The sequence below is a fragment of the Centropristis striata genome, chromosome 12, assembly GCF_030273125.1.
Source record: "Centropristis striata isolate RG_2023a ecotype Rhode Island chromosome 12, C.striata_1.0, whole genome shotgun sequence".
Taxonomy (NCBI): domain Eukaryota; kingdom Metazoa; phylum Chordata; class Actinopteri; order Perciformes; family Serranidae; genus Centropristis; species Centropristis striata.
Genome location: NC_081528.1, coordinates 9,545,253 through 9,564,656, shown reverse-complemented (window position 1 = coordinate 9,564,656; position 19,404 = coordinate 9,545,253). Strand labels below are relative to the sequence as shown.

At 46.7% G+C, this 19,404-nt stretch overlaps 1 protein-coding gene across 1 annotated transcript in view; it reads left to right on the top strand.

Annotated features, from left to right (window-relative positions):
• The window catches only part of ppargc1b (peroxisome proliferator-activated receptor gamma, coactivator 1 beta), a 101,895-nt gene that overhangs the window by 74,484 nt on the left and 8,007 nt on the right, over nucleotides 1–19,404 (top strand). The window contains exons 4-8 of the mRNA XM_059345581.1: nucleotides 4,960–5,085; nucleotides 13,474–14,533; nucleotides 15,090–15,135; nucleotides 17,404–17,468; nucleotides 18,185–18,839. Of these exons, the coding sequence (XP_059201564.1) occupies nucleotides 4,960–5,085; nucleotides 13,474–14,533; nucleotides 15,090–15,135; nucleotides 17,404–17,468; nucleotides 18,185–18,839 (1,952 nt within the window). The remainder of the gene's footprint in view (nucleotides 1–4,959; nucleotides 5,086–13,473; nucleotides 14,534–15,089; nucleotides 15,136–17,403; nucleotides 17,469–18,184; nucleotides 18,840–19,404) is intronic.

The following is a 19,404-nucleotide window of genomic DNA, read 5'->3' as shown; positions in this document are numbered from 1 at the left end:
TTATCAGAACTCTTCCATGACCTGGTGTTTTTCTTATTCTGCTGGGTTAATTATGTTTTCCAGCCTGCAAGCCTCAGAAAAAAAAATGCAACAGCTACAAAAAATATGAAGTTGAAATAATATTCTTTTCAGCGTGGCTCCAGTTGTTCCAGAACATCTGATAGAAAGCAGAATATTTCACTTTACTGTAAATAAATCATATCATTCTGCATCATAGCTTTGTTTCCATTGTGAATACTATCAGTTGCAAAAAATAGCATTTTAACATTCACATCCACTCATACAGAAAAGCCTGGTGTAATAACATTATACTGTTTACTCTACTGGAGCTGCCAGATGTGTGTGTGCGTGTGTGCGGGTGCGTGGGCGTGCATGCATATGTGAGTGTGTGTGTGTGTGTGTGTGTGTGTGTGTGTGTGTGTGTGTGTGTGTGTGTGTGTGTGTGTGTGTGTGTGTGTGTGTGTGTGTGTGTGTGTGTGTGTGTGTGTGTGTGTGTGTGTGTGTGTGTGTGTGTGTGTGTGTGTGTGTGTGTGTGTGTGTGTGTGTGTGTGTGTGTGTGTGTGTGTGTGTGTGTGTGTGTGTGGGCTCTATCCCTATTTCCATCAGTTGAGTGCTTCAGTGTCACATGACTGCTGTCACTCATGTGTTCTGGTTTGAGTGTGTCGCTGCTCTCTACTGGTGAGCTGTGATACTGCAGACTTGCTGTGTGTGTGTGTGTGTGTGTGTGTGTGTGTGTGTGTGCGTGTGCGTGCGTGTGTGTGTGTGTGTGTGTCACACGTCATGCGTTTGAAATTTTATTAGCTTGATTGGATTCACATTAAAGATGACCACAATTTATTTATGATCCGTTCAGACAATTAATTTAATATAACTAGTCATATCTTAGATTTAATCCAATTATTCTTTTTTATTGCTTTGTAAATTTGATTAATATAGTTGACATGCATTGACATGTATCTGTACATGTACATGTCACATGTCACAAAAAAGATTATTTATTAATGTTTTGGGAAGTTGTAAATGAATTGCTTGATTTAGATGTAAATATGATTAATAGATTTACAGCTGCATATGTCTGAAAAATATTGAATTATAACTTTTTGCCTGCTGTTGTAGTTGCAGTATGATATTGGAGGGAATTATCAATTTTGTATCATTATTCTCATTTTCATTTAAAAAAAAAAAATGCATCATAGTGATCAAAGTATGATTTTTTTTTTTTTTTGCTTTTCCAAAAGATGACACCCCTGCAGCAGCAAACACTTCATTCAAAATAGTATTTTGACATATATTGCACCAAAAATCTGTGAATTATGCAGTCCTGTCCTGGTTGTATATCTGATACCTCTTTGAAGAAAATCAGACAATTGAAAGTGTGTTTGGGGGGAGAGATGGGTGACAAATTAAAGTAAAAACCAAAATAAAATGTCTTTGTAAGAACAGCTTTAGTGCTCTTTGTCATATTATCCAAGTGTAAACTTTATGGGAGGGATGAACACAGAGTTCTCACAAAAGATTATTCCCTCATTTGGAGACCACGTCACCCTGTCAAAATAATCGGCTAACTCATTTTTTCAAGTTTAGCAGGAAACACAAAAAACTTCACCAAAAGTGTAACATATGACATTTAAACAAACGATGGCTATTGGCATAGTAATAATACTGTGTGTAAATTATGTAACTTAAGAGAAATAAATGACTTAGGCAATTTTTTGAACATGCCTTTGTGACTTAAGCAAGATATGGTATCACTTTATTTTGAAAGTGTCTACATAAGAGTCACACAAGCCTGTCAGAAACATGACATGACAAGTATCATGAGCATTAATGTTACTTCAAAGTGTCATTAATGTGCCATCCCATTTTATGACACGCTCATGTCACTCTTATGTAGACACCTTCAAAATAAAGTGTTACCATATCTTGCTTAAGTCACAAAGGCATGTTCAAAAAATTGCCTATGTCACATTTTATTTTGACTTAGGCATAATAAATCCGCTTAAGTCACACATTTGACATAGGCCATTATCTTAAAAGGGGTAAAATCATATGATCTGATCAACTGAGGATGTAGGTGATTTTACCATAGGTGGTAGGAGATAGGAGATGATTTTGGCAAAAAAAAAAACAACTTAGGCGATTATTTTAACATTCTCATACTCTTAAAAAGCATACAGTGAGGGCTGGTGCTATGTATGGAAGCATCTGTATACCTTCTCTGCTATTGCACCTCCACTGTTGCTGTGTGTGTGTTTGCCACCACAGAACAAGGCCTGCATTGATGCTGCCAGTGGAGCTCTGGAAGGCGTCCAAAGTAGAGTAGAGTAGAGAAGAGTAGAGGAGAGTGTTTGAGGGGCCCGGACGCTGCCGGAGGGACTTTCAATGTTTCACACAGACACAAACCTTCAGTCTCCTCTTCACTTCCCTCAATGGGACTCTGAGAGCAGCATCATCACACGCTGCCAGCCAAGTTGGCTCGCCTACAAGGGGCCACGGTGCCTGCATTAGTGATGCAGCCGATCGTCCTGTCACTCATTTGACCCAGATAGTATTCAGTGGTTACAGCCAGTTCTGTGGGGTGGTAGCGTCGTACTCATTAAATCATTACGGTAATATACAATGATGGTGTTGTTAATACACTCTGACCCCTGGACAATGATCTGTAGGTTTACACCATTATAAACAATCTGCTCTAATTGTTTTATGTTTCATGTCTCATCAGTTTGATTTATGACTTCCCTCTCTATAATGTTTCACATTACTTTCACATAAAGATGTAAGCCAAATCATAAAGTGGCATTAAGAGGCATGCTCAAATATATGTAGTCCTCCATATACAGCTGAGTTAGAGGTGAGTCAGTAGGTCTGATGTATACAGTATTTAAAGATGGCACCACCATAAGGGGCATACTCATCATAATGACTTAATATATAATAAGGAGGCTGGATGATCACAAATATTTAATGTCTACTAATTCATTTTTTAAAGTAGATTTACAGTGAATAGCCCGATGTGTAAATGACATTTTCTAAAACATCTGAAAGTGATTTGACTTGCTTGTTTTTTTTCTGGTTTCTACTTCAGCTTCCACTTATTAAAAGCATCATACAGCCCAGATTCTATAAAAGTTGAGATGCTGTATAAAACGTAAATAAACGGATAACCTGTCAAATTCAGAATTCACTGTATATTTGCCAGCATAAAACAAAAGTTTATCAGCTTGAATATAAAATATACTGTCTTTGTACAGTTTTAAATTGAATATATGTTTTTAAAAAAAGATTGTATTGAGTTTTATTTCTGATTTTAAAAAACATCCCAACTTTTTTGGTAAACTGCACCTTGGTACACTTATTTCTTTATAGTTTTTATACAGTCTTGCTACTCTTTGAACTAGTTATTCATCTTGAAATAAAATTTTTTATATGTGTTAGATGTGCTTAAAATTGTCAGTAACCCCACAGAATGACACATAAAAAAGTTCATTTACAATATTTATTTATCTGAAAGACAAAATCAGCAATGTCTTGTTTCCCTCACTTTCATTACAAAAGTTTACAAATACAATCTGTAAGCTACCCAAGAGATGAAGGCATCCAATATTGCTGCCGGACAGTATGTTTCTCCAAGATCTCCATTTTCATTCTCTTTGGTGGTTGGTTTTGACGTTTGGAGTCAACGCTTTTTTCTTTTTTTTTGTCGGCCATAGTAACCATTTACCCACAATTCTAGCAGAGAACGGAAAATACAGCCGCTGCTTCACGCACAAGTGAGTTGAGCTGCTTGTGATTTTTCCCGCTAATGTCGCCACAGACACCCAGCCGATTTAACAGACATCTATTTAAATGTAAAACTTTGAGATTGTTATTAAAGTGAACCGTCTGGGTGTATGGCCTTTGCTGCGAGTCATGTGGGACGCCCTGGTATATCCCACTGCTCCAATCCTCATTTTTATCACATCTGTATTTTCTACGTCGTCTTCTTCTGGAGCAAACGCTGCACGGCTTAGCGTGGGATTTTCTCCCTAAGCTGATTTATATCAGCTGATAGTCCTGTCATGAAGCTACGCACTGGAATGAATGGATGAATAGACAGATGAAAAAAAAGCCAATGAAAGGATAGTGGGGAATGAGGAGCGTTGTTTAATATCTGTTTGAAAGGTAATACCCAGGGAAGGCTTCGGGAAGGGTTTTCTTCTGTTTCTTCTTTGGATCTTAATGGCGGCTCCCTGTTTGATCTGAAGAAAGGAGAGTATGGAAAGATGGAGGGAGGTAAAATACATTGAGGGCGATTGATGGAGAGAAGGAAAAATACACAGGTTTAGGTGAAAATGGTTGTCAAAGGTCAGTGAGGGAGAGGATAAAGATGAGAAATGGGGAGGGGGTGGCAGCAAAGATTTATTGATGAAAATGGAGAAAAGGTGCTGAAAGAGAGGGAAAAGATTTAAGGAAAGGAAGAGAGAGGATGGAGGAGAAAGCCAGAGAGGATGGGATAGAAGAAGGGGTCGCTGGTACAAATTGAGAAGACATCAGGAGGGATGAGAAAGTGTCCAGGAGCATATAGAGGGATTGATGGAAGGATGGAGGAGAAATTGAGGAGCAGAAGTCACATTCTGTGTTATTATAGAGAGAGAAATGGCTGAATCCGGAGCTTTAATGGGAAACGTGAATGTGCCATGTAGCTGTCAGCTTTTAGTGACGTGATAAATGTACAGTATCATAACCTCCTGGCCTCTTCTGCACATTATTCCCTTGTACAAACATCCATCTACGGGGCGTTAACAGCTGACAGAATATAGATTACAAATTGGAATGAGACTGGAGTTTGGAGGATTTCCAACTTTCTAGTATCCACGTGGAAACATTTGGCCCTAAGAAAAGCCCACCCGCTTTATTTTACCAATGGAAGATAAATAAATATCCCTGAACTAACTGATTTCCAACCCTCTCCCTCACCAGCTGATGAAGCTGCTGCTGACTCCTCCCAACGTGCCCGCAGGCATCGACGCACACAAAGACAGAGTCCACGGCCAGCGATACAGCAACAGAAGCCTGCACCTACGGCCGGTCAGACCTCTTGTCAAGGTGAGGCACGACTGTAAATACCTGTTGACTTGGCTTGTTTATAGTCAGTTTAAAACATTATAAAATCTTCCTTTATTCTTCCTTGGACTGCAGTAAACTGAAGCAGTGTGTTCTGCTGTAAGCCCAGACGCTCATCTCTGTATTCACTGGTTAACGCCTCATTCCCTGTGTGTCTTCTGAAGGCTGGCGAGATAACAAAATTGGATTTTTCCAATCACTTCCCCTCAGAGGTGGCGAGTTAGAGCAGAAGTAATTCACTGTTGCATTCAGGGTCTGCGATGTGCAGCGCTGCCACTGCAGAAGAACTGTTTCAAGGAGCGGCGTGGAGATGGAGAGTTTGATGTAAAGACTAGAGACTAGAGGAGAGAGTTTGTATACAGTTTCCTACCGTCAGTCCACATCAATAACAGTCTCGCCGACTTTTATTTATTTATATAGATATACAAGCAATGACAGAAATATATGGGATGATTTGAAAGCCAAAACATTATTAAACAAAACAAAAAAGGGTCATAAGTTTCTTGTACCCAAAAAATATGGTTTATCAACCTTAGTTTTCCCACTAGGATTGATCAGTGTGTAACTATAAACATCCAGAAAAGAAATAAAAAACTTTGGAGCACTTTGGCGCCAGTTACAGACATGTGACATTCAGATATTTGGACCCTTAAGACAAAAATATTAAAAGGTATTCAATAATCTTTCTCAAATTTAACCAATCCTAAACTTTATAGCAAGCAGAGCAGAAGAGTATGTTATAAATCATACCAGGCATACAGGTTGCTTTGAAAGGCTTTACAAACTTGAAACTGAAACTTTTTCTCAATAGTTTTGTGTGTGTCAGTCCTGTAAAACATGCCTCATGCTGCCTCTAACAAAATCAAAGTAATTTTATTACTCCGGCTGTCTGGGGACAGTTTTAACATCGAGGTCTGATTACAGGCCCCAACAAGAATAAATGATTATGGACCAACTGAAACACTGGCTTCAGTACCACAAGAACAGCCGTCAGTTTTGGCCTTTAAGAGCCTGTATTGGTTAAAGACTACGCCTGACAGGTCCTGGATTATAATTATACAAAAAAAAAAAAAAAAAAAAAAATCACATTTCCAAAGTCCAGTCAGCAGTTGCTACTACAGCAACAGTTTTAGTTTGTCAAATGATAGATCTCATTTTGGACTAAAAACTCTTGGAGCCTTCATGCCTGCAAGAACCTTCAGCTGCTGCAGTGATAGATGTGCTGTTGGGGAAGAGAGGACATTTACAATGGCGACTGCTGTATGACTTAGCAGTAATTGGATAGCTGCTAGCATTGTGCTTCAAGTGGTCATTGATTACAACACCAGTCATTTATCTTGTACAAGTATAAAGCAGTGAGCCTTTACACTGCCTTCTGCTCTGACTCAGGCCAGGAGGATACACAGAGTACCCACAGGATGCAGCGCGGGATAAGCCAAGCTTGTACCCATCACACACACTCCTAACCTTGCTGCTGCTAGCAGCGTGTGTGTGAGAGAGCTTTAGTTTTAGAGTTGTGGGGCTTTGCTGTGGCAGATGGCAGGAGTATTGACTGACAGGGCAACAGTGAATCATAGTCTCTCTCTCTCTCTCTCTCTCTCGTTCTCTCTGTATGAGAAATATAGAATCAGCCATTTCATCACAGCTGCACACTGATTCATCGTTCAAGGAGTCATAAGGAAAATATACGGCAGTATGCTCAGTGTTCATGTGTCCAGGATGAGAATTAAAGAAGAAGAAGACAATCGTTCTTGAGTCTCTTTTTTTGTTGTTATGTGGTCCATTCTTCTTGCTGTGGACAGTGTGAGGAGATATTTCCACAGCCACAGTGGAGTTTGACTGGAAATGAAAAATGTTTAATCTGAAACATCAATAGTAAATGTCAAGTTTTAGCGTTCGGCTCCTCCAAGAAAAAGATAGAGGGCTTTTTTCTAAGGTTGCCATTTGCTATTGATGTCCATCGACAGACGCTGAAATAGATGGTTGTGTGTTGCATTTGAATGGGTCAAAAGCCATTTTTGAAGATGTATAGTTTATTTTATTCCCACTTTTTCAACTGGGAAACCCCTATATTTTTTAAGTGTGGTTATATGTATGGGTGGTGATCAAAATGTCTGCTACCTGGCAGGACAAACGAAAGTTACGTATGTAACTACGGTTCTATGAATCCTGGATGACCGCCAGAGGCGGTGCATAAGCACTGAATGACTTCGTCTTGCGCATGTACAGGTCGAGTAGTTATACCAACAAAGTCACGTGTGACCCCCTGATGACCCCCGGATAGGTTATATCTTCCGGTGTCATCAGAGGATCTGTTCCTGCAGAATCTTCTCGCGAAAACACGAGGGTTCTGAGTGACTGGACGCTCTGGCGGTCATCCAGGATTCATAGAACCGTAGTTACATACGTAACTTTCGTTCTATTTCATCCTTCCTGACCGCCAGAGGCGGTGCATAAGCACTGGATGACACATACCAAAAGAGTCACGAGGAATCCCACCTACTCACCTTACTGAGTGGAAGTAGAGGAACTTGGTAGGAGGACCACACCCAGCGGGTGAGGAGTGGCAACATTCACCCGGTAAAATCTGGTGAAGGTGCTCGGTGACGCCCATGAGGCCGCAGCACATATGGTCTCCAGGGGCACACCTCTCAGAGCCGCCCATGATGTGGAGACGCCCCGGACAGAGTGGCACCTCACCCCGGGTGGCAGGGGGTGACCACCTGCCTCATATGCATGGATTATGACGTCCACAATCCAGTGAGACAAGCGCTGCTTCGACAGTGCGTGACCCTTCTTCGGACCACCATGGCACACAAAAAGCTGGTCTGACTGGCGTAAACTTGCGGTATTCCCAATGTATGCCTGTAAAGCCCGCAGAGGACATAACAGCTCAGATGTATCGTCCCCTTCCCCTTCAGGTGGGACAAATCTTGCCAGCTGGATAGGCTGATTAAGACGTGAGCTCGTCAGAACTTTAGGCTGAAATGCCACATTCGGCCATAAGGTAACCCCTGAGCCATCAGAGTTCCACCTCAGACACGAACTACTGACTGACAGGGCATGAAGCTCCCCAACACGTTTCGCTGAAGTGATGGCGAGGAGGAAGGCGGTCTTTGCCGATAACCACTTCAGTTCTGCCCGTGCCAGTGGCTCAAAGGGAGGCAAGCAAAGGGCACCCAGTACCAAGGGCAGGTCCCACCCTGGAGCTCTTGGTGCCTGTGGGGGATTCAGTCTCAGAGCACCCTTCAAAAAAAGGGTCACCAGCCTGTGGCCCCCCACAGTGCTGCCATCGACTCGATCGTGCCGTGTCGAAATAGCAGCCACATACACTTTCAAAGTAGAGGGACGCCGCCCGCTATCCAGGAGGGATTGCAAGAACTCGAGAATAACGGGCACAGAGCAGCGTACAGAGTCCACACTCCTGTCTGAACACCAAGCCGAGAACAGCTGCCACCTGTTCTCATACTGTGCCCGGGTAGAAGGTGCCCTGGCGTTCAAGACAGTTCTACGGACAGAGTCAGTACATTCATTCAGCAGTGGGTTCGGCCCTGCAGAGGCCAGACCCACAGTTGCAGGCGGCAAGGGTCGGGGTGCCAGACCCTGCCCCTCAGCTGAGAGAGGAGGTCCTTCCTGTCGGGGAGGCGCCATGGCTTGCTGCGACAGAGGCTGTGCAGCAGAGGAAACCATGTCCTTCCTGGCCAAAAAGGGGCCACCAGAAGCAGTGTGTGGCCCTGTTGGAGAACCCTCTGAAGTACCGCCGCAATCAGAGGGACTGGTGGGAAGGCATAGAGGAGGCCTATCGGCCACTCGTGTGCGAGGGCGTCCTGCCCCAGTGGGCTGGTCTCCTCTATCCAGGAGAACCAGAGGGGGCAATGGGTTGTCTCTGCTGAGGCGAAGAGATCCACCTCCGCCCTGCCGAATCGGTCCCAAATCCTCAGAACCACCTCCGGATGAAGCCGCCACTCCCCCGGGGGGGGCTTGCCTCGAGACAGAGAGTCCGCCACCTCGTTCTGTCTCCCTGGGAGATACATTGCCCTCAGGCTGGCTAGGCGGGGGGCTGCCCAAGTAAGGAGGTCCCTGGTTACATGTAGTAACCGTGCAGACCTGGTGCCCCCCTGGTGGTTTATGTGGGAGACGGTCGAGATGTTGTCCGACCGAACAAGCACATGCCTCCCTACCAAGTGGGGAAGAAAGTGCCTGAGTGCTAGATGTACAGCACGGAGCTCCAGTACATTGACGTGGTCTGCTTGGGCCAGAGCAGACCATCGCCCCTGCGCTGTCCTGTTCTGCCACACTGCACCCCACCCTGAGAGGGAAGCGTCCGTTGTGACAGTCTCCCGGCGAGATGGAACAGAGCCTATGGGCACACCCTGCAGCATGAACGCCCTTCTCCTCCATGGGGACAGGGCCAGTAGGCACCGCCGAGACACCTTGATCTTTCTGTGCCTGTGCCACTTGGCGTCCAAGTGAAAGCTGTTTAGCCACCTCTGGAGGGGGCGTAGTGACAGCAAGCCCAAGGGAACGACGGCTGCAGCAGCCGTTAGTTTGCCCAGAAGGCGCAGGAACTGGAGGAAGGGCAGCCGCTGGCCCAACCGGAAGAGAGGGAGGAGGCGAGAGATGTCGGCCACCCGCCGTGGTGATGGACAAGCCCTCATGGTGACAGTGTCCAGAACCACACCCAGGAAGGTGATATTCCGGGAGGGGACCAAGCAGCTCTTCTCCAGGTTCACCGTGAGACCCAGTCGGGCCACGTGAGCCAGAAGAGCAGCTGTATCTCGAGCAGCCCGGGACTGAGACGGCGCACACACCAGCCAGTCGTCCAGGTATGGGAGAACTTTCATGCCCTGCGACTGCAGGGGCGAAAGGGCTGCAGCCACACACCGGGTGAAGACCCGCGGAGACAGTGAGAGGCCAAAGGGAAGCACCCGGAATTGGAAATGGTGGCCCTGAAAGGCAAAACGCAGGAACTGCCTGTGGCGGGGTATGACAGGAATGTGGAAGTAGGCATCCTTCAGGTCGATGGATGTAAACCACTCCCCCATGGCAATCGTCCGCAGTACCTCTGCTGTGCTGAGCATACGGAATGGAATGACCTTTAGGAACCTGTTGAGTCCCCTCAGGTCGAGGATGGGGCGAAGCCCGCCATCCTTCTTTCCCACGAGAAAGTATGTTGAGTAGTACCCCCCGGGCTGTGACAGGGGGTCTACCGGCTCGATTGCACCCTTGACTAAAAGAGCAGATAGCTCCTGGTTTAGGGCCAGGGCCCTGACCGGGTCGCTCATGATGGTCATTTTGACCCGGCCAATGGATGGGGGCCGGCGTCGGAACTGCAGTTTGTACCCCTGGGTCAGGGTGGATACCACCCAGGGGTCCGAGATGTAAGCAGCCCAATTGCTGAGCTGCTGCTGGGACATACAGCCGACGGCCGGCCCCGGCCCATCAGTTCCTGGCCCCCCGGCCTCTGGGGGCCCTGGGGGGGCGCCGGTTACTCTCAGTAACCCGAGGTTGTCTCGAGGGCCTGCATTCAGGGACCCGAAAGTCCTGGGCTGTGCGCCGCATGGGCTGTTGCACTGGAAGAGGGGGCCTCTGGTGGCCACCAAGGCGACCTTGAGGCTGAGCGCGGCGTTGTGGGGCAGCTGCTGATCCCCTTGCCCTAGCAGGAAAAGGCGTGCCTCTACGTAACCCAGACAGGCTTTGCCTGGTCTGCCTGGCTTGGACTGTCCTCTCCAGCGCCTCCAGAGCAGCCGATCCAAACAACCCCCCTGGCTCCACTGGGACACTGCGGAGGGTCCTTCTGCACGCCTCCGAGAGGGGTGACTGGGCCAGCCAGACCTGGCGGCGCGTCTGAACAAGTGTAGACATCAGCCGTCCCAGTTCCCTGGACATAAGGGCGAAAGCCTGCAGGGATGCATCACTAAAATCCACAGTGGAAGAGTCGACCGTGGACTCCTGTAGGGATGCCGAAAGAGCAAGCATAAGGTGAGACATGGAGTTGCCTATCCGACCCATGCGAGCTGCCGCGTCATAGGCCTTAGACAAAAGGCCGTCTGTGACACGACATTGGGGAGATGGACACCTGGCATCCAACCTCAGGGCCTCATCGGGAGAGACGATGAGCGCCGCCACTGTCTGTTCAATAGCCGGCATGCGACCCAGACCAAACCTGGCTGCATCTTGCATGGCTGCCAGGGTTCGGCCATCGGATGTTGCATGAGAGAGGGCTCCGGAGTCCCTCCAACATGCATGCAGCTCCCTCAGGTATTCCTCTGAAGGAGGCACTGCAAAGGCAGTCTGGGTCGGAACACGCCTGAAAAAAGCACTTGCTGGAGGCAGCTGGGCTTGTGGCATATCGAGCTGTATACGGGCCAGGGCTGTACGAATGATAGCCCCCATGGAGCTACCCCCTGATCCCCCCTCCGAGCTGTGAGCCGAGGAACGGGATCCCGCCCCCGAGGCATGGGAGATGGTGTCCTGAGGGCCTGCAATTTCCTCATATTCCCTGAAGGCAGTGGCTGAGGCCGTGGTCGAGAGGACGTCATCCTCTGGGCCAGACATGGTCACGGAAGGAGTAGGCGTACCCGCACTCCCTGCACCAGTCCCAGGCTGGAGAGCCAAAAAGATGGACTTCATCTGATGAAGCTCTGCCGTCAGCTGGTCCACCCTGGAAGCCAGCTTAGACCCCCTGGCCACCTTCCTGGAGGGAACGCCTTCAGCCTCTGCGGCCCGGCGCTTCAACCGACTGGGCCGGGTCTGGTCCAGGGTCTGGGCTGGGGGCAATTCTTCTGGCGAGGACACACCACCCAGAAGCTGCTCCATCCCAGCCAGCCTAGCAGCTCGTACCGCTCGGGGCATGAGGCTGCAGTTCATGCACGGGTTCTCCGAAAGGCCCTCCCTCAAATGCTCGAGGCCAAGGCATGAGGGGCAAAGGTCATGGCCATCCTCAGGCTGCAGAAAAGCCATGCAGGCAGAGCAACAATGAGTGGTTATCATAATTGCAACCGCCAATTATGACACCACCAAGCAGCGTATGTTGGGAGCGGGAGCGAAGACACTGCCTTCACCAACAAGGCTGTCCTCTGCACTTTCAAAAATTTTTTTTTTTTTTTTCGTTATAGGTTTTTATTATATGTATTTATTTATTTCATATAATAATAATGAACCTCCGGTTTAACCCAAACAAGGAATGATGTTCAAAATAACAACAAACCAATAACTATGCAGTTTCAGCCAGCGAAAATAGCACTGCTAACTGCAAACTGAAAGGTTACTCAAATCCAACAGAAAAGCGGTACCTTGAAGGCAGCACGGGTACGACCGAGTCGTCTACCGTAATAATGCAGTTAACACAACAAGATAAGGGCTCACTTATGATGGGAGAGGGGGCGAAAACACCGCCGTCACCAACACGTCGCCGCTAAATCCATGAAACAGCCGCCAGGCGTTCTGAGATAAACAAGTTAACACGAGCGAACACGCTGCTGCTAACTATGAGCCACCGCGGCGTACCGTTATGCTGGGAGAGGGAGCGGATACACTGCCGTCACCAACAAGTAATAAAGAGACAAATTACTCACCCAGCCGAGAGGCCAACCTTGTGTGGATGTACGACGATCCGAAGGAAGGGTGCTCACAGTGCCGGTGAGAGCGGCCGCACGCCGCGTCCCGGAGGACGGCTTGCCGCAGCCTTTGGAGGGCGAGCTCCTCGCGGCTCCGACCGAAACAGCTTGGTCACAAGGCTCCCGGCGGCAAGCTGCTAACTACGTAGCTTCGGCTATAGCGGCTCCAGTAAGGTTTTTTTTTTTTTGCATACGCTGACACTACAGCTGTAGTATACCTGCAACGCGAGAAGAACAAAGGAACAGATCCTCTGATGACACCGGAAGATATAACCTATCCGGGGGTCATCAGGGGGTCACACGTGACTTTGTTGGTATAACTACTCGACCTGTACATGCGCAAGACGAAGTCATTCAGTGCTTATGCACCGCCTCTGGCGGTCAGGAAGGATGAAATAGAACTGGCAGTTTTCTGGTGGTTCATTCACTCCCAGACTCCATCATTAGATTACTATTGCAGCATCAAGTTCCTGCAGTCTAATTTCCTGGCTAAAGAGCCAGGTTAAATGTCAAGATGTCCTCTCACAATTCAGACCATTTATCCATTTATCTCTTCATTTCTTCAGGGGATCTTTATAGTTATAACACCAGCATCAGAGGCCAACAAAGGAGTGAAGTTTTCTTCCTTAAATTTCAAACAAATTTCTTGAGAAATCTGCCTGCAATCAAATTGCAGATTTTTGTCTAAATGCATTTCTTAGCAAACATTTTGAGGATAAAGTCTCATTCTTGTTTTTGTCTCCTCCCTCAGAGTGACCTTCGTCAGGAGCGGAAGCCCCGAGCTGTGCGTCCAGCGGGCCGCCTGTGCACCGAGCTCCACCGCCACCTCACCACTGCCCGGGACTCAGAGGACGCCCCGGCCCCTGACACAGAGGAGGACGAAGAGGAAGAAGAGGACGAGGACAGCGAGTCGGAGGAGGATGAAGAAGAGGAAGGGGAGGAGGAAGAGGAGGAGTCTTCCAGCAGCGAGGTGGAGGGTGCGGCGGCCGTGGCTGCTGTCCCCGCTGAGCCTGCAAAGCCTCAGTTCAGCTCGGAGAAAGAACTGCGCTCTGTGGTGGAGCTGATCACGTACATGCACACCTACTGCCTGCCCACACGCAAGCAGCAGGGCTGGGAGCGTAAGGACCGGGACACCCCGAGGCCTCGGGCCAGACCTGAGGCCTCCCGCCTGGCCACCACAAACTCTCACAGCAGAGTTGTCTTGGTGGCTACTCCTGGGACTAGTGGGGGCTTAACTGGGACAGGCATCAGTGCCCCCAGGAGGCTCCCCTTTGCGAGGCGAAGGGAGATGAAGGCCAACTCCCTTCTGCGTGAGCTCCTGCAGCAGAGCAGCTCTTTCGATGTGAGCAAGCCTTACAGACTGCACAGCCCCCCCTACTCCCACTCCCACAGCCCCAGCAGAGTATCTGCTCTTTCTGCCCCGACTAAATCAGCCCCATCTCACCCCCCCAGCTCCACCACCCCTAAGCCAGAGCTTCGTAAAGACTCTTCCTCCCCTGAGAGGAGAAGCTACTCCTCAGAGGCGCCTCAAAGCCCCGAGGAGACAGCAGAGGACGGCGGCTCCTTCTCGGTTCGGCGCTCCCGCCGATTGGCCTCCTTCCCCAGCCGCTTCGCCAAGAGGCTGCGGCCTGCACGGGCGAGGGAAGGAGAGGGGAAGGACAAGGAGGAGAGGGACGAGGGACGAGCGGGGGTCAAACTCCTGCCAACCCAAGCAGGAGGGGGGACAACGACGCAGGCGCAGCCAGAGCAGCTAACGCCAAGCGACGGCAGCGCCGGGACAACAGAGCCGACCAAACCTTGCTGCCACAATGGTGAGAAGAAGAATAAAATTCAGACTACATTTATATCACAGGCTTTCATTCTCATTATTTTAGAGCTGCTGATATCCCATTTCATTTGTATGCCTCTAACTTTAATACATTTTTCATCAGCTATTCAAGTTTGGTCCATTGTTTGGCTGTCTTTCCATTTTTGCCTTGTCATCCTCTGTGCTAACACCGGCTCAGCCAAGCTGCTGTAGCTGAGAAATTCTGACAAATGTGAAGATGCAAATGATGAAGGATTTACTTAATGTCCTTGGAGATGTAAGCGTTGTTATATAAGTGACATAAACTGTAGCTCTGATGTCTCAGGATCAGGTTTTAAACGGAATCCATGTGATCCTGACCAGAGTTTTAAAAAAAGTGATTATTGATCACACTGATTATTAAGATCTGAGTCAGAGGATGGACACTCAGCTGCAGTGTGATGTAGCTAAAGCCACAAACAGAAATATAATTTTCATAGTTCTCATTGTTAAGAAGGGTAAAATCACAGAGAAACATAAAGTTATGCATGGTTGTAACTGCCTTTTTTCTCTGATTGCAGAAAAGCGAGCCTGTCTCTGTCTGCCTCTCAACCCCAAGTCCACAGGGTGAGTACCCGCTGTGATCATCATACAGTAGGAGCTCGGTAGAAGTACTCCCTCATTTTTCATGCAGCTTCCAGCCTGCTGTAGCAGAGTACTTAATGTTAAGACTTGCAGAAACAACCATTTATGAATGAATAATTGAATGTTCAGTGGTTTATAATGATGCAAGTGGCACAAAATATTTACTCGTTTATATCCAGTTATTTGGCAGAGAGAGTTGCTTTGTAAAGAGGCCAACAGTGTAGGTTTTTACAACTAATTTATTTTGAAAAATGAAAGCTACTTCACCAATCTTACAGTTAGGATCTGCATGTGACATATCCAACTTTGTAACTGTTACTGAATAATCCAAAAGTACTAGAGCCTGAGCCTCGACCAACTCAGATTTCAGAGGGTTAAAAAAAATCACAGGTTAACAAAATGGTGGCCAATATAGTGCATTACTGAGAAAGAAATTAGACCTTTTCAATGTTATAACTTCTTTTTTATGGATTTTGCACCAATATGTAAATGCATAGATACTCAGACGGCTGCTTTAGTAAAGATAGGACCTTATTAAAGAATATTAACATTATAATACATTAAACATACAGTTTATTACATTGTAAAACAATTCTCAGAATGGAAACTAAGAAAATAAATTTGTAAATAATAATAAATCAGTACTGCATGTTCAGAATCAGTTGATTGCTGAGCATTTAAATAAAAAATAAATAAAAACATAAAATAGAATACAATAAATAACAATATGACACCATTTTTAAATCATTCCAAGCTTCATTTTCTGCATTAAATGTTCTGTTAAATAATGCATTAAAAGCCTCTGCAGAGCAGACAGGTGTAAGGTTAATGTCTGCTAGTAAATCCTGCAATGACATAAATATTTGTACTTCACAGCCCAGACCGGTGCAAATATCAAAAAGCATCTGCTTGTTATTAAAGGACACCAGCAGGAGTTTATGCATTTTTATTTGCGCTCACTATTGACTGAATAAATGCAGTTAAGTCTGTCATGTGTGTTGTGCAAAAGAAATCAGCTAGAAAAATAACTAATGGGGAAAATGCATGAATGTATTAATGAGTCCTGAACAAGAGAGAGATTCTGTGTCCAGCTGTACTAATCTAATGCCGGTAAACATGCAAACTAGTGCGTCAATCACCTTCACTGTAATCGTCAAATTCACCACTAATTGATATGATCCTATTTGGGGATTTGTTTAATTGTCTTAATTATACAATCTAATACTTCACAATGGCAGTTGTCCATAATTCATATGTCCTCTTCCAAGTATTAAGTGTTAGGCCTGTTAGGCTTTGTTGTTGGCAGGAAGGAAAAGCCTCAGAAACCAAAGTTTGACAGAAGTATCTACACTGGGCCAAGTTATGACTCTCAAACCACTGTTAGTCGTAAATGTGCTGCCTAAAAAGTCGTAAGGGAGTGAGAATGTGAACAAAACTGTCTCCATGCTTCAAAAAGAGCCTGGATCCATTTTTAAAGGATGGGTTGCAGTCATGTCATGTATAATCTCAAAACTGTATAATATTTTGATATTATAGCAGGATAGACCAGGCCCAAATTCAGTGATTTTATGCCAAGATCCCTAATAAACGGGGACCTCTGGCTGTCTCACTCAGATTTTAATCTGCACCAGACAGAGTGCCCCTGCTCTTACTTTTCCAAATGAACCTCCCCGCCCATCCAGCTTCCAACCCTGGATCTCCTCCAACCAGTCACAAAGCTGAATGTTTTTCCTGTACAAACCTCTGGCGTGCGTCCATCTTCTAAATGAATCTGTCTTCTGAAGAGCTCACCAAAAAAAGAAAGAAAGGAGTGTGTGTGTGTGGTTTTTTTATATATTTTACTCTCCTGTTCTCTGTGGAGGGTAAGTAATATCCCGCCTGAAGCCAATCCACTCGGCACCGCTCCTGCCTTTCATGGCAACTGGAGAAACAGAAACAGACAGCCAGAAATAGAAAGCAGAAGAAGAATAGGGGAGAGGACAGCGGAGTACATATGGTTGTTGTGATAAGAAATGAGGAGTGCCGAGAAATGCCAGTAGCATTTACAGGGAGCAACATAATTCAAATTCAGCAGACATCAGCCGAAAATGTGCCGCTTTTATTATAGGGGGAGAAAAGAGCTTATACCGGGAGCTCTTTTTACGGCTGTTATTGGATTCCTTTTGACTTGGATGTTTCAGAAAGACAACAGAATCCGACATGACAGAGCAATCGTTAATTTATCTCTCTTCTTTGTCTCTTTACCACCAGAGAGTCCCAGTACAGCACCAAGCCTTTTGAGCAGACGCTCAGTGTGGATCTGTGTGGAACGGCAGGTAAACGCATCTTATGTTTACACGGTTGTTTGTTTAGATATACCTTCATGTCACCAGGTTACAGCTCTAAAGATACAGTCATAAGAGACAGTGATAGTGGGACCAAATCCAAAGCTGTTTGTAGAGTAAATATGAAGCTGGAGCCAACAACCTGTTAGCCTAGCTTAGAATAAAGACAGAGGGAAACAGATAGCATGGTCTGTCGGAAGGTAACAACTAGGGTTGTCAAAAGTATCGATACTCAAAAAAGTATCGATGCTAAAATGTTGTATCCGGATACGATACTCATTTTCAAAAGTATTGATACCCCCCAAACAGCAGCACACACAGCCGAATATTTTTAGCACTACCTCAGACCTGAAGCTTGTTATCATAGTTGCAGTTTCTTTTTGCACAACTGTTTTTTATTATAAATATTTAACCTGTGGTTCTGTTCATTTTTACATGTTGCATTTTTCTTGTAAACATATTTCTGTTAAATTTTGGGGTCTTTGTTTTTATCCTTGTGCTATCGAAAATGGTATCGAGTATCGATTATTTTCCTGAGTATCAGTATTGAGTTGAAAATTTTAGTAACAACCCTAGTAACAACATGTGACAACCCTAGTAACAACACGTGACTACCAGAGTGTAATATTATGTTGCCATTGCTGGATTATTTCTTTGCAGGTAAGTTTGCATCCTGCTCATGTGGGGTTTTTTTCTCTCCCCCTCAGGTCTCACCCCTCCCACCACCCCGCCTCACAAACCAGTAGAGGACGAGCTCTTTAAACCATCAGAGGGCGGAAAGGGAGGAGAACGAACAGGTGGTGGCAGCAGTGGCGATGGTGGAGGAGGTGGCGGCGAGGCCTCAAGCACCAACAGCGGCGTCGCCACAAAGGGCTCGTCCTGGCTGAGCCGCGCCCACCACCAGCGGAAGCTTCCAGAGCAAACGGAGCTGTACGCCCAGCTGCGGCGCATGGGCCAGGCAGGTGACAGCGACACCCACCGCACCTTCGGCGACCACGACTACTGTGCTCTGAGCCTCGGGGAGAGCCGCAAGCGTAGCGCTGCCATGCTCGGCGCCATATTGCAGGCACAGGGAGGGAGCGATGGAGTCGGCACGCTGGCTCTCAAAGCAGCCGATGATCAGGTATCGGATGGAAACAGCAAGGAGAGCGGGGAAAGGCTGGTGGTGTCAGAAATAGCAGAGCTGCTGGAGCAGCAGACGACGACGGTGGTGATATCGTCTTCGCCGCCGCCACACTGCCAGTTAGCAGCCGCCACACCGCCGGTCTCGGAGGAAGAGGCGGAGCGCTCGTCTGCGTCTCGCTCACCATCGCCCATCCTCCACCTGTGTCCTGACTCCCCCGCCAGCAAGACAGACTCCAGGTGAGACGGAGAGACAGTGAGGAGGGGACGGAGAGGTGTGGAGATGTGGGTCAAGGAGATAAGGTTAACAATGAAATCTGGAGGGAAGTATCAGATGGAGACAGAATGTGGTCGAGGGAAGGAGACAATACGAGTAAAAGAACAATTCTGCATTATTGAAGGGCATTTTAGACATTAATTCTATCCAAGTGTGACTCTTTAGTGTAATTTCCTCAGCATATTGTGCCACATAAGGCAAACCAACTGCTCCACAACAGAGTCTACAGCTTGAATCTATTCTTCTGTTTCCGAAGAAAAGAATGGCTAGAAGTAGCATCTTTGCAAAAATCTTTTACTGTTGTCAAATTTCTATTGGAAGCATCAAGCGTAGTTACTTTGTAAAAAGAACCGTGTTCTATTTGCATCACCTTGTCTTGCATTGCAGCAAACCAATCTGTAGCCTGGAAACAGAAATACAGTATGAAAGGAATAGTTCTATGTGTAAGCTACAGTTGGAGTTGACTGTCAATAAGGAACAGGGTGATGCTGTAATGTAGTCAGTCTCTTTTTTTGCCGCAGTTCACCT